Source organism: Drosophila albomicans, chromosome 3, assembly GCF_009650485.2.
Source record: "Drosophila albomicans strain 15112-1751.03 chromosome 3, ASM965048v2, whole genome shotgun sequence".
NCBI lineage: Eukaryota > Metazoa > Arthropoda > Insecta > Diptera > Drosophilidae > Drosophila > Drosophila albomicans.
In genome coordinates this window covers 52,829,477-52,843,160 of record NC_047629.2, presented here as the reverse complement: position 1 = coordinate 52,843,160, position 13,684 = coordinate 52,829,477, and the positions used below count along the sequence as shown (strand labels likewise).

Sequence of the window (13,684 nt, the reverse complement as noted above, 5' to 3'; positions counted from 1 at the left end):
GTATTATAACTTTGTGCTTGCAAAGAATGTATGTTACAGGCAGAAAGTATATAATTTCCTGATCAATGTCAACTAACGATATAGCAATCCGTTTGTTCGTCTGACTGTCTGTCTTACAGTATATCTGTCTGTCTGTCCGTCCGTCTGTCCTTATGAATCCCTGGATCTCAGAGACATAAGAGATAGAGATATAAATAAGCATTTTTTATGTTTGCACGCAGATCAAGGTTATTTTTAATTTTTGCCACTCCTACTTCCGCTCCCGTAAATCGATATAAATTAAATAACAAGCGTAAATTTAAAGCTATAGTCGTTTTTTTGGGACATACACTAATAATTACAGTGTTTAAGATTCCTGAAAATTTTGTTACGATCAGATAAGACTTGTAGAAGTTTTTATACCCGCTACCCATAGGGTAGAAGGGTATTATAACTTTGTGCCGGCAGGAAATGTATGTAACAGGTAGAAGGAGGCATCTCCGACCCTATAAAGTATATATATTCTTGATCAGCGTCAACAGCCGAGACGATATAGCCATGTCCGTCTGTCCGTCTGTGTGTCTGTCCGTCTGTCCGTCTGTCCGTATGAACACCTAGATCTCAGAGACTATAAGAGATAGAGATATAATTTTTTTTCGACAGCATTTGTTATGTTTGCACGCAGATCAAGTTTGTTTCAAATTTTTGCCACGCCCACTTCCGCCCCCGCAAATCAAAAAAATCGAATAACAAGCGTAAATTTAAAGCTAGTGCTGCGAATTTTGGTATATACTATAATTACTGTAGTAGTTATGATTCCTGAAAATTTGGTTGCGATCAGATAAAAATTGTGGAAGTTATTAAAGAAATACTTTTGTATGGTACATTGTGCCGTCTATGGTATATTTTGAATGGTGTGCTGTATCGATATACCAAACATACCATTTGGTATATTTTTAGTATTTTTTTAGTATTTTCGGTATATTTTGAAAATAATACCGCAATATTTTGCCTTTATTAAAAATGGGTAGCGGGTATCTCACAGTCGAGCACACAAGACTGTAACTTTCTTACTTGTTTTTTTCAGAAATTCTTGTCCTTGCTACGGGTCTTAATTGCTTTGGCTGTCAATCTGGTATATTTAGCACTCTATGGTAATGTTTAAACAACAACAATATACCATATATATCCGTTGGTATATTTTTCTAGTATTTTTCGATATATTCAATTTGTACGTTATGGTATTTTTAATTAATATTATATTATTATTATTATATTATTATCACTATGAAATTAATTAGTATTTTTCGGTATATTAATCTTGCACCATATGGTATGTTTTGAATGCAGTACTTTATCACTATGAAATTAATTATTATTAATTTTAAAATATACCTAATTACCAAATACTATATTTGGTATGAATATTAATATATATTTTATATATTATATTTTTAAATTAATACTGCACTGTTTAAATTTGATTCACAATGTGTACCGGATATCTCACAGTCAAGCACACTTACTTTCTTACTAGTTTTTTTTTCGTCCATGGCGTGCGTTGCCTGTTTTTGCCCCATTTTGGCAAATTTAAGCTCCCAAAAGTAGTGCGCATAAAATTAGATTGGGCCAATAAGTGAACCACACACACACACACACACACACATAGCGACACACACACACATACCTACTCCGAGCCATTCGCGTTGCTCTAAATGCCGCAGCATTGTTGAATTTTGGTTGGCTGCAAAGTGATTTACGCAATTAAAATAATTTCATTCAAATGGTCTATAATTCAACTGGCATTTCATGCGGCGCTGCAGCTGCCGCACTTCACTTTGCCCACAGTCCTTGACAGTAGACACACACACACATATACTAGCATAGCACATGCTAACCATAAATATGTTGTAAAAACGCATAGAAACTATTAGCCACAAATTCATGTATTATCGCATGCAACATTCTTATCATTCATTCGGCGTTCGGCGGTGCAACGCAATGTGGCAATCGAGGCCGCTGTTTGCTCTGGGCTTATAGACACACAGGTTCACCAAATATCATCAGTTAATTTATAAATCTATGCTGATAATTGATGGCTATTGCAATCTATCAATCATTCTAGGGGGAAATTTTTGCTTTTTTTTTGGTAGTTTAAATTGCTGAATCATTGTGAAAAATTAAAAAAAAACGGAAATTAAATACTTCATATAATCAATTACTTATTATGCTCTTCAAAATGTGCCACAATAAAATTAACAACGCATATAAATAAAATTAATGGCATCTCTCACTTTTTATTAACTTTCGCATTGTTGCCATTTTTACAGTGAAAAACATCTAGATTGAAAAGTTCACATTGCACATCTTGATTCGAGAACTTTTCAGTTTAAATAATAAATCTTGAACTAAGAATTTTAGGTCTTTAAATTAATCATAGTATTGAGATTAAAAAAGTATTTGAAAAAAGATTTTACGTAAAAGCAAAACAAAATAATATATATCAAATAGAATAAATAATAAAAAAAAAATGATATAGAATTTCACTCAAAATATACCATAGAAATATTCCAGATTGTCAGCCAAACAAATAAAATCCGTAATAAATAAACGTTAAATACAATATAATATAATTCAAGAATATAATCTTGAATTTCAAGGATGTGCAAATTTTGTAGAATTTTGAACTCGATTGGAGAATTTACCTTCTTGGTGTGTGATATAATTTTGACATTCTTGTTCTGTTTTATTCTCATTGGTTATCACTTTCGCATTTGCCAAAATAAATGTAATTTTGCCAATCAGAGTTCAGAGTTCTGGTTTCAAATTAGAAAATTTGAAAGACTCTTGATGTTCATTGCATTAAGATTGGCAAATTGTGCAGTCGTCTATCAACTCTAGTTATCTAATCTCGTTGTTGTTTGTGGACTCTCCTTCTGCTGCTGTCCACTTTAAAAGTTAAAGTTGACAAAATTGTTGCGTCTCGTTCGGTTTTGTTGTCACGATTCTGTCAAATCAATATCGAAATATGCTGTTACTGCTGCTGTTGCTGCTGCTGCTGGGCAACAAATGTGCCTAATGCGATGTCATTAAATAAAATCTATCGGTCCTAAAACGACAGTCGATGTGAATGTCGATGTGGATGTCCAAACACGGCAAGTACAACAAGCGACAGGATGTCGCTGCGGTTGCTTAGGCAACCACAAAAATTTGCATAAGCAGCGCGCATCAATTTGAACTCAAGCGAGCGTATAAATATTTTTATGCCAACGCAATCGCAAAATGCCAACACTCCACTCCCCACTCCCCATTGCTTCAGCTTCATTTTTGGGATCCCAGCTGCCAACTGGGCTAGCTTGCGGACATTTTGCGGCCTCCATTATTATTGTGGATGCGGACATGCATGAGGATTAGCGCTGCTTTGTGGTGAATTTTAATAGAATTACAGTTGCATTTTCCAGCTGCAAACGACCAAATCCTGCAGCCTCGTTTCTCATCCTTTAACCACTCAACATGTGTGTGTGTATGTTAATTAATGAGGCGTGTATTTGGCATTCGGTTTTGTTGCACTGTCAAAGTTCGCAGCTGGCAACTGATGGAATTACATGAGCGCGGTTATTTTATTTTAAATACTCTACAAATTTGTAGGTAACTAAAGGTAACTGCCTACAAATAAAACGACTGAAGCATTCTTTGGGCAATTCAATTTGCATGAATGCAGCAGCAATGAACTGAGAATGCTTCACGGTTTTGCATTGCTCTGAAAAGTATGCTTTAATTTTTTTAATAGTGAGAATTCAGTTTGCATTTTTGTGGACTTTCAGTTTAAAACGACAATTGAAGGCGAACAACAAATTTAATCCGTTTAAGAACTTAAGAATTTTGTATTTATTGCAGCTCTTAAAGCGAAAGTGTTATTTACGTATTATTAAGCTCTCTGCAAAGTATTTATTTCGTTTATAACATTTTTTTCATAGCATGAGCATGCTTCACATTTAATGCTTTAATCTTTAATTTTGCAGTGGCATGCTGCACAAATTTTTGTGGTTTTCAATATTTAAGTGACACTTGAGGCAGCTTGGCAAGTACAATTTTGATTTATAAGTAATAAAATACGTTAACTAAATGTTGATTATATATTTTTGGCATTTTAGAACATTTTAAATTACATTTTGAATTAGGGGGTATAAAGAAGAGTCGATTGGTCTTAGTTGCTAGCACTTCCTTCTTTTAGTTATTATATTATTTTGTATAATTATTAACACGTAAATAAATAAATAATAAGAAGATGACTAAATATTGACTTTTATTTTAAGGAACCCTTTTTTGTAATAAAAATAAGCAGACAACAAAATTATTATATTTTAGGGAATTTTTAAGCTACATTTCAAATAAAATTTTGAGCTCCTTTTGCAAAAAAATATAAAATGTTTACAATAAGGAATTTTGAAATCATTTTGTAAATAAAATTTAGAATAAGGAATATATTTTAGGAAATTTTGAAATTTTTAAATAAAATTTAGAATAATGAATATATTTGGAAATTTTGATACTTCTTTTGAAATCAAATGTGGAGTTAGTGACGCAAAAATAAGTAGTCTAAATTTCGTTTATATTTTGTATAATTTTTCTAAGCTTTTTAAATTAAATTTTAAATGTTTCCCAAAAAAGTAGGCGAAATTTGCATTATATATTTTAGAGCATTTTTTAAAGTATTTCACACTTATTTATTGGCTTACTTACTCGTATTCATTTTACTGTTAAATTTGGGTATATTTAAACAACATTTTAAATAAAATTTTGAAGTAACAGTGCAAAATAAGTAGACTAAATTTCGCTTATATTTTATGGCATTTTTTAAAACTATTTTTTTAAGTATCCATTTCGCTGTTAAATTTGGGTATATTTATACTACTTTTTGAAAAATAAGTAGACTAAATTTCGCTTATATTTTGTGGCATTTTTTAAAACTATTTTTTAAAGTCTGTCACACACACTTATCGCTTTACTTACCAGCTGTATGCGAAACTTATCCCAGCTAATACAAATTGAATCAATTTTCAATATAAACTGTCTGCTGCCTTTGAACCCAAGCAATAAGAAATATGCACTTTAATAAACTGACTATTTATTTTCGATATAAACTATATGTAAGTGTGTGTGTGCGAGAATAGAGCAAAAAAAATTATAATGTTATTTATGACTGGCAATAATAGTCCTTAATCGATTGATGTGCGTAAGCAAAGGGCATGCAGCATTTCGGTTTGCCAAAGTTGCGTCTTCAGTTTCCTGTATAAGCCCCATTCGATTTATTTGCTGACCCAGTTTTCATTCGATGCCCCATCTGTGCTGGGATTGAGACTGAGTTTGGATGCTGCTCCTGGGCTTGTGCTTGGGCTTGGGCTTGGTCTTGGAATGAGAGAATGAGAATGAGAGTTTGCCTGCTTGCTGCTGTCTATAATCCAGAGATTACATGTGACACACGCATACGTTGCAGCTTATTTTTCATTTCTTCGACTGTCGTTGCGTATTTCATAGAGTGCTGAGCACGATGGGAAGGAGGTGTGTGGATGTCTCGTCTGTTGGCAGCTGCTGTATTGCATTGTAGTTTGCATAAATAATTGAGCAGCTCATATCAAAGAAATGAAGCTTTGCCCAAATCGCACGAGTTGAGCCCTCAATTTCCAGCTGTATAAAATGGAAATGCATCAAAACACAAAATGCAATTTGTCTTTTTTTTTTTTTTTTGTGTTAAATAAAAAAGTTTAATCGTTCTTCATTTTAATGTACATAGTTTTGTGTGTTTGATCTTTGTTGTTGTAGTACGTGGTTAAGAACAACAATTCAGTATTTGTTTTCATTTTTTTCTTACTTTTTTTCTAGTGACATTTGCATATGTCTTTTGTTTCCTTTCCCTTTTTTTTGCTATGAATTTGCTTTTATTTCTATATTATGGCATGTGTTTTTTTTTGCTATTGGTTTATGGTTTCTGTTTATGTTTATGCTTTTTTTTTAATTTGTGGTTGATTTCCTCCCAGTTAGAAATATATTTAGTATGCATTATAGTTAGTTATATATATTTTGACTAATTTGTAATTTACTTTTTGTTTTATCTCGTTCAATTCAACGTTTAAAAGTATACGCATTGCGTTCTCTTTTACAGTTCAATTGCTTTATTTAAACTAACATAATAACTAATAGCTATACATTGAGTATTTATGCTGTATGTGGCTTAACTTAATAACTAACTCCTAATTACACATTCCATACTCACACACATACACACACATTCAAACATTCTCACATTCATTCTTGTCTAAAGTTGGACTAATTAACTTGCATAAACAGGAATTGTTGTTGTTGTTTGTATGTTGACCTACCATAAATCGGAAATTAATATAGTTCGCTTTAATACATGGTAAATGTAATATTCAAATTCAGAGCTGGCAAATTGTCTGGCTCTCCTCTTATATTAAGTCTATAAAATTAGCTTATCTTAGAGATACTTTTATACCTATGCACATATTGATTGGTTGATTCTGTTGTTGAGCTGGATGACAATGGGAAGACGCTGAGGGATGTCGAAATTAATTAATGTACATTTCAGTTGTATTACTAAACTGAATTTCAATGGTAACAACTTTGATTGATCTGAAACAATTTAATTAAAATTATTATTGCAATGCTTTTGATTTATTTTGTACTAATGGAAGGGGAAGTTGTGGAATTGTGAGTATTACAATTTAACATTCTGAGTAAGTTATGGAATTTCGAATATTACAATTTAACATTCTGAGTCTTCATTTGCAACGATTGTTATAACATTCAATGATACTTTTTTTCTGGCTGTGATTAACATTAAATTTTACAATTTATTTCAGCTTTCGATGAGCGTTCTAATAATCATTTTTATGATAATAGTCTGCAATGCAGCAATAACATTGATTGCGAAAATTATAATGTGGCCTTAGCTTAAATTTAATTATAATTTAATTGTAGTCATATTTGGAATCACAACGATAGAAGCCTGGGCCACAAATTTTAAGTACATTACCAATTTAAATAACTTTTGTCGCCAATAATTGAGCTATTTTCAAATACAATTTGTGCGTTGCCGTTCGCATTACCGTTATTCCCTCTGTTTGTTTGTGTTTGTGTTATGCCAATAAAATTAAAATACAAAAAACGAGTATGAAATTCAAAAAGAAAAAAAAGCAAAGAGAAATACAACAGCAACAGCAGAAAATTGTTATTTTTACTGGAGCAATTGATAAAAATTTATGCGGCATTTATGTGGCGTGTCAACATGAATTTTATTGAGTTAGCCATTCGCATGTCACATTTTCCTCTTTTCCACTTTTAATTAATTTATATAATTTCCATGCGAATACGCAAATCAAATTGCAAATGCCTATTGATTGCATATCAAAATATCTGCGCAAATATAATTAAAAAATGTAATTAGTAATTTTGGATGCGTGTAAACGATGAATCACAAAACAACTTGAAGCCATTTATTATTTATTAAATCGGAATTGAACTAATTTTGGGGTTCATAGAGAGTATAATTATTTATTGACTTCGGGTTATTTCAGACATTTTGAGAATTGAAATACTTCTTATTAAGAATCGGACTCTTAGAAGATCTTCTTTTTATAAAACTAAATGCTGAAGTACAAGTCGCAGTTATTTTTTATTCAATCAAAATCCAACTAATTTAAGTTAAATTACTTCTTCGATTTGAGTTATTTCAGTTTTCCTTTAGAGTTGAAATACTTCTTCTTGGTAAAAGATATTCTGTTTAATTAAATGAACTATTTAAATATAGAACGCATTTATATAATTAAATGGATTGAACTAATTTTAGGTCTATTGAGGGTCAAATTACTTATTCTTGGTTAGAAAATAAATTGCTTAGACTCTTATATTTTTGATAAACTGAATTCTTAAATAAAGATTCTATTTATCGAATCGAAATCGAACTAATTTAAGTTAAATTACTTCTTGGAATCGAGTTATTTCAGGTTTCCTCAGAATTGAAATACTTATTTTTGGTCACGAAAATAATTCATTAGACTATTGAAAGATATTGTTTAATTAAATGAACTACTTAAATATAGAACACATTTATTAAATTAAATGGATTGAACTAATTTTAGGTTTATTGGGAGTTAAATTACTTCTTTAATTCGAGTTCTTTCAGGCTTAGTCAGAGTTTAAATACTTTTCTTATTCAGAAAAGCAATTTATCACACACCAAGAAGATTTTTTTATAGAAATAAATATTTAAATAAAGTTTATCAAATAGGCTTAAAATAATTTAAGGTTTATTGAGAGCTAAATTAATTTTTCTTAGTCTTCTGAAATTTTAATGAACTAAATTCTTATATAAAAAATTAATTTGTTTTGTTTGTGATTCAACTGACATCAATTTCCAATTTATCGAATTGAATGAAACTAATTCTGTGTTTAAGCTGAAGGCCTTCGCTGCCATTGCTTTACCAATAGCGTTAGTATTAATTTTAATGATAGCTAACCTTTAAATAAATAAATTCTGTCTTAATTGAGAATTAAATTACTTCGTCTTCAGGCTGAATTCTATTGAACTAAATGCATTAAATACAAATCGAATTTATTTGTCATGTGGCTTAACTTAAAGTCAGTTGGATTATTTCATAATAAAGTTATATCTTCTTGGTCAAGAAAGACAGACTGTTGGAAGATCTGATAATTTTGCTATTTATTAAAATTATTTCTTCTTGGTCACGCAATGAAAGACATCAGACTGATATTTAAATGAACTAAATGCTTAACCTAAATATATTTTCAATTTAGCGATTTGCCTGGAACTAATTCTGATTTAATTGAGAGTTAAATTACTTCGTCTTCAGACCGAATTGTATTGAACTAAATACTTAAATATAAATCGCATTTGCTTGTCATGTGGTTCAAGTTGATCGCAAATTAATTGCTATTTATTGATTTAATTAGCGAAAAAAGTGATGCAAACCAAATAAAGTATAACTTGGCAATTGGTGTGGAGAAAATGCGCAGCGCAAATATTTGCATGATATGGCAATTAATTTAAATATTTTATGGCCACTCAATACGTATTATTTTTTTTGGTTGTTGTATGTTTGGTTTTTTATCTAATTATTAAATATACCTCGCTGTACAATGCACATTATTTGATTATTTATGTGTTTATTTAAAGATCCAATGTGAAATCTCTTTTGATTTTTTTTATGATTTTAATTCTGTTTTTTCTTTGGTTTTTTTTTTGGTTTGCAATGTGATACATTTGATGTGGTAATTACGTTAATACGCGTCAGTTGATGCTTGCTATTTACACGGAGCTTAATAAAACTATATATATAATATATGTATAATACACACATGAAATCGTTAATCCAAGGTTGCCATATAATCTTATATGCGTGGGAGAGTGTGAGAGGATAACTCGGAAAACCTGCAGCGTCATTCGAATGTGGTTTAAAACCATCAGAACTGCACTTAGTATCTAACGGATGTATCTAAGGATGTTGTTAGCCACTTACTTATACTTATACACACTTACACACACATACAATAGATATATATATAAATATGTCAAGATAAATATATAGTAGTATGGTTAGTCGGTTAGATATATTTATGTAGATACACTCGCGCACATTTGATGTGTCTGCTTAGATTACACGGATGCTGCTGCCATGCGATCATCTGTGGCAACAGTGGGCGTGGCACGCCTGCTGGCAGCTGCCGCTAACCGCAGGCGACAGTTTAACGTTGCCAGTTGAAGGTTTCGCTGTTGCAGCTGTTGTCGTTGTTGCTGTTCTCGTGTCACTTTCACTGGCCGCAAGTGCGGTGGCCATGGCTCCAGTTTTTGGCCTGCCGTTGCACGTGCCCCATGTGGCACGCTGACTAAAGCTGAGCACCAGGCCAACCAGCATAACAATTGTCAGCCAATTGTACTGGCAACCGGATGAGCCAGTTTGCATTGCCTCCGGATGTTCACCTGAAATTATGGCCCGAACTAATTTCAACTTTATTGCATTGTCTTGAGCTTAGATGTTAAATTTGTACTTGAACAATAAGCACTAAATAAATGTGTGTGAGTGTGAGTGTCTGTGTGTGCATGAGAAGTTTGCTTGCAAGTCAAGTTGTTCTTGTTGTTGCTATGTGTCTTTATTTGTTGCGCTCTGTTTGGCTTTTGCACATATAAGTGTTTGTTTGCCTGATGTACTTGTTTTTGTTGCTCCTACTGTCTGTGTCTGTGTGTGTGTGTGTGTGTGTTCGTGTTTTGTGTGCATAACACATAAATATTTAATTAATGTGCAGCTTCTGTTTACCCAGCTGCCCCAGATGCCCTAAGAGTGCCGACATTTGATGTTCTACCAACTGCAGTTGCTTTTGCTGCTGTCAGTTCAAAATTTCGAATGCAAATTGTACGCAACACACACCACAATAATTAGTTAATTTAACAATGCATAAAATCTATGCCATATTATTGCAATAAACCCGAGTACTAAACAATTAGTGCAATTCAATTGCATTTCCATATTTAACATAATTGTATTTAAAGCACCCAAAAAAACCTGTCTGAAATTGAATTTTAAAGCGCGCTCGAAAGTATGCAGCATAATAAGTTTATTTGGTGCGTTCGAAAGTATGCAGCACAATAAGTTTAATTGCCGATATTAAGTGGACTGCTGCGTTGCCATGCTTCGACTACTCTCCAGGTTCACGGTGTTAACTGAAGTGCACACGCACACACACGCACACACCTTGATGGCCACTCGATGCGTGTGCACGCGAGCTGTGTCTCTGCGACTGCGAAGTCAATGCCTTTGCTTGACTCTGACTCGTGTGCGTTCTTGTAAATTGATTGAGTTCAATTTTTCAAGCAATTAACTTGTGCACTTGAAACTCAATACAATGCGCAAACAAAAACAAAAGAGCGCCGCGCTCTTGGCGCAATGTTTGCAGCGATCTTGATAATAGCAAACGACATTCATGTAAATATTGCCTCATATTAAAAACAAGTAGGAAAGCTACAGGCGAGTGTACTCGACTGTGAGATACCCGTTACTCATTTTGAATAAAATATACCAAATTAATTTACCAAAAAATACTATAAATATACCAAATAATATATTTGGTATATTGGCGTAGTGCTATATTCAAAGTATACCAAAAAGTGTACAATATACTATAGACAAGATTAAGATTATACCGCAAAAAAACTAAAAATATACCACAGACTATGTTTGGTATATTTATGTGGCACTGCATTCAAAATATAAAATAGAGTGCAAAATATACCACTTTGCAGTGCAGTATTAATTTTATAATATACCAAAAAATACTATAAATATACCAAAGAATATATTTGGTATATTGATGTAGTACTATATTCAAAGTATACCATAAAGTGCAAAATATACTATATACTAAATTAATATACCACAAGATTAATATACAAAAAATATACCACAGACTACATTTGGTATATTTATGTGACACTGCATTCAAAATATACCATAAAGTGCAAAATATACCATATTGTCGTTTTTGCCCATATAAAAGAGTTTCTTTTAAAACTTATTAAATGATTATATAATTTTCTGGAATCTTAAATACTATAATTTTTATTGTATGCACCAAAAAACCCACTCTAGCTTCAAATTAAGATTGTTATTATTATTGCAAGTATGCAAATGAAATGCTGCAAAATTGTAAACTTTGCTTTAAACGATTGGAAAAGCGTTTGAAAGAAACCTCATTAAAGAACATCGGAAGTCTCAAAATTGTGTCTGCTGTGTGCGTGCGTGCTCTAACGTGATTTGCGTCATGTGCGTGGCACATCTCAGCGTCCTGTTTCCCATCATCAAGAAAAAAAGCGAAACAGAAACACAGACAACGCAGAGAGAGAGTAACTTGAATGCGAACATGGGCTTTTTCTGTTGCGGTTTGCAGCAGCTGCTTAATAAATTTGAGACCGCAGTGTTGAAAATAAACATATTACGCATACGCAATGTGGGACAGGGAGAGGGGAGGAGATAACTTACTCCCACAGACACACACTCCCACATAGGTGTGGGCAGTGGCAAATGTAACGCCGGCAACGCTGTAACGCACAATGTATTTGTTGACAGGACAGGAATTATTAATAACGTACGTGGCGCACATAATTCATCATCAGAGCAGAGCAGAGCAGAGCAGAAATAGAGCTGAAGCTGAGCTGAGCTGGGCAGCTGAAGAGCAGATCTGACACAAGGCCAACCAAAGCCGGGAGATGCCTTCGGCTGTGCATAGCTTAAATGTCTTTGGGCTACGGCTGTGAAAACACAAGTCACAAGCCGGCTAAGCCAAATAAAATGCGCACAAAAAACTCTAGAAAATAACAAAAGCAAAGCAACAAAAAAAATGGAGAAAAATAAAATAACATTCAAGTAAAATATGCAAAATTAGCGCTGATGGATTTTCAGGAAGGAAACTGGGCATGCACAGAGCGAGAAAGAGAGAGAGAGAGAGAGAGAAGAGAGAGGAAGCAGCTAAGCAAGTAGCAAGTTCCAGACTCGAGACACACACAAAAGAGGCAGGAATCGGGATGTGAGGATGTAAGGATGTGGGAGCCAAAGAGAGGCAGAGAGTGAAGGACGGACAGACAGACAAGCAAGCAAGCTGCATTGCACGTTAGTTTTTCGAGTGTTTTTATGAGCAGCTTTGCATACTTTGGCAGTATTTTTACATTTTACAGCGCGTTTTGTTTGTGCAGTCGCCGGATGAGTTGACTGTGTTGCTCTTGCCTGGAGGACTAATGTTTGACAGCTGAGAGTTGAGAGCTGAGAGCGAGAGAAATGCTCCTTAAGTGCATCTCTAAAGTAGCCCGATTTGGCTAAGCGGCCATTCAATTATCATTTAACTCACACACATTTTGCATTTACATTTCGATTTAAAACCACATTCTTACTCTTCTTCTCTTTTTTTTTTGCTGCCGTGATTTTCACTTTCTTTACATTTCACATAATTGAAAACAAAACAGAGAACAGAGTAGAGAGTAGAGAGAACAGAGAAGAAAAGGAAAACATTACACAGTTCATTAAAGACGCTTGTTTCGTGCTCCATCGCACATTTATTGTTACATAATTACCATTATCAAGTGCACGCAAGTGCGAAATACTCGTAGCAAAAATGTTGATTGCCATTTAAATTGTGATTGTGTGATTTGACACAAAAATATTCTGTGACATCGTGTTGTTGTCGTTGTTGTTGTTCTTGCGACAGCTTAGCTCGTAAACAAAGTCAAATAAAATGTCAAGTGGTCAGTCAAGTGAAGGCCATGGCCTTTGCTTTGTTTAACACTAATCAGCAAACGAATTGATTAAACGACCCCATCAAGCGTTTCGAAATTCCACACTCAATATTCTTGCTTCCACATAAATTAACAAAATTCTGAAGCTTCTGATTACTGATTACAAAAAAATGCTATGATTTTTTCCAATTTATTTTAAATACATATATAAAAGTTCTTCTTGATTCAATTAAACCTAAAGGATAATAATAAAACAAACTCATTACAATTTTGATGCATGAATTATATAAAAGAAAGTGTCCAGCAATCAGATCCTGTTGGCTACCATCTTTTCAGTTAACATAAATTAACAAATCTCTTAAGCTTCAGCTGCAAAGTATGCTATGA

General features: G+C 33.1%; 2 protein-coding genes across 4 annotated transcripts in view; both read right to left on the bottom strand.

Annotated features, from left to right (window-relative positions):
* LOC117571436 (palmitoleoyl-protein carboxylesterase NOTUM) overlaps window positions 1–13,684 on the bottom strand; it is a 74,513-nt gene that overhangs the window by 33,025 nt on the left and 27,804 nt on the right. The gene's annotated exons all lie outside the window — the stretch shown is intronic.
* The window catches only part of LOC117568127 (uncharacterized), a 125,493-nt gene continuing 120,130 nt past the window's right edge, over window positions 8,322–13,684 (bottom strand). For 2 of the 3 annotated variants that reach the window (XM_034248531.2, XM_052004224.1), the window contains exon 7: window positions 8,322–10,015. In XM_034248531.2, the coding sequence (XP_034104422.1) occupies window positions 9,699–10,015 (317 nt within the window). In that variant the 3' untranslated portion in view covers window positions 8,322–9,698. The remainder of the gene's footprint in view (window positions 10,016–13,684) is intronic. The other variant, XM_034248532.2, reaches the window with a different exon arrangement.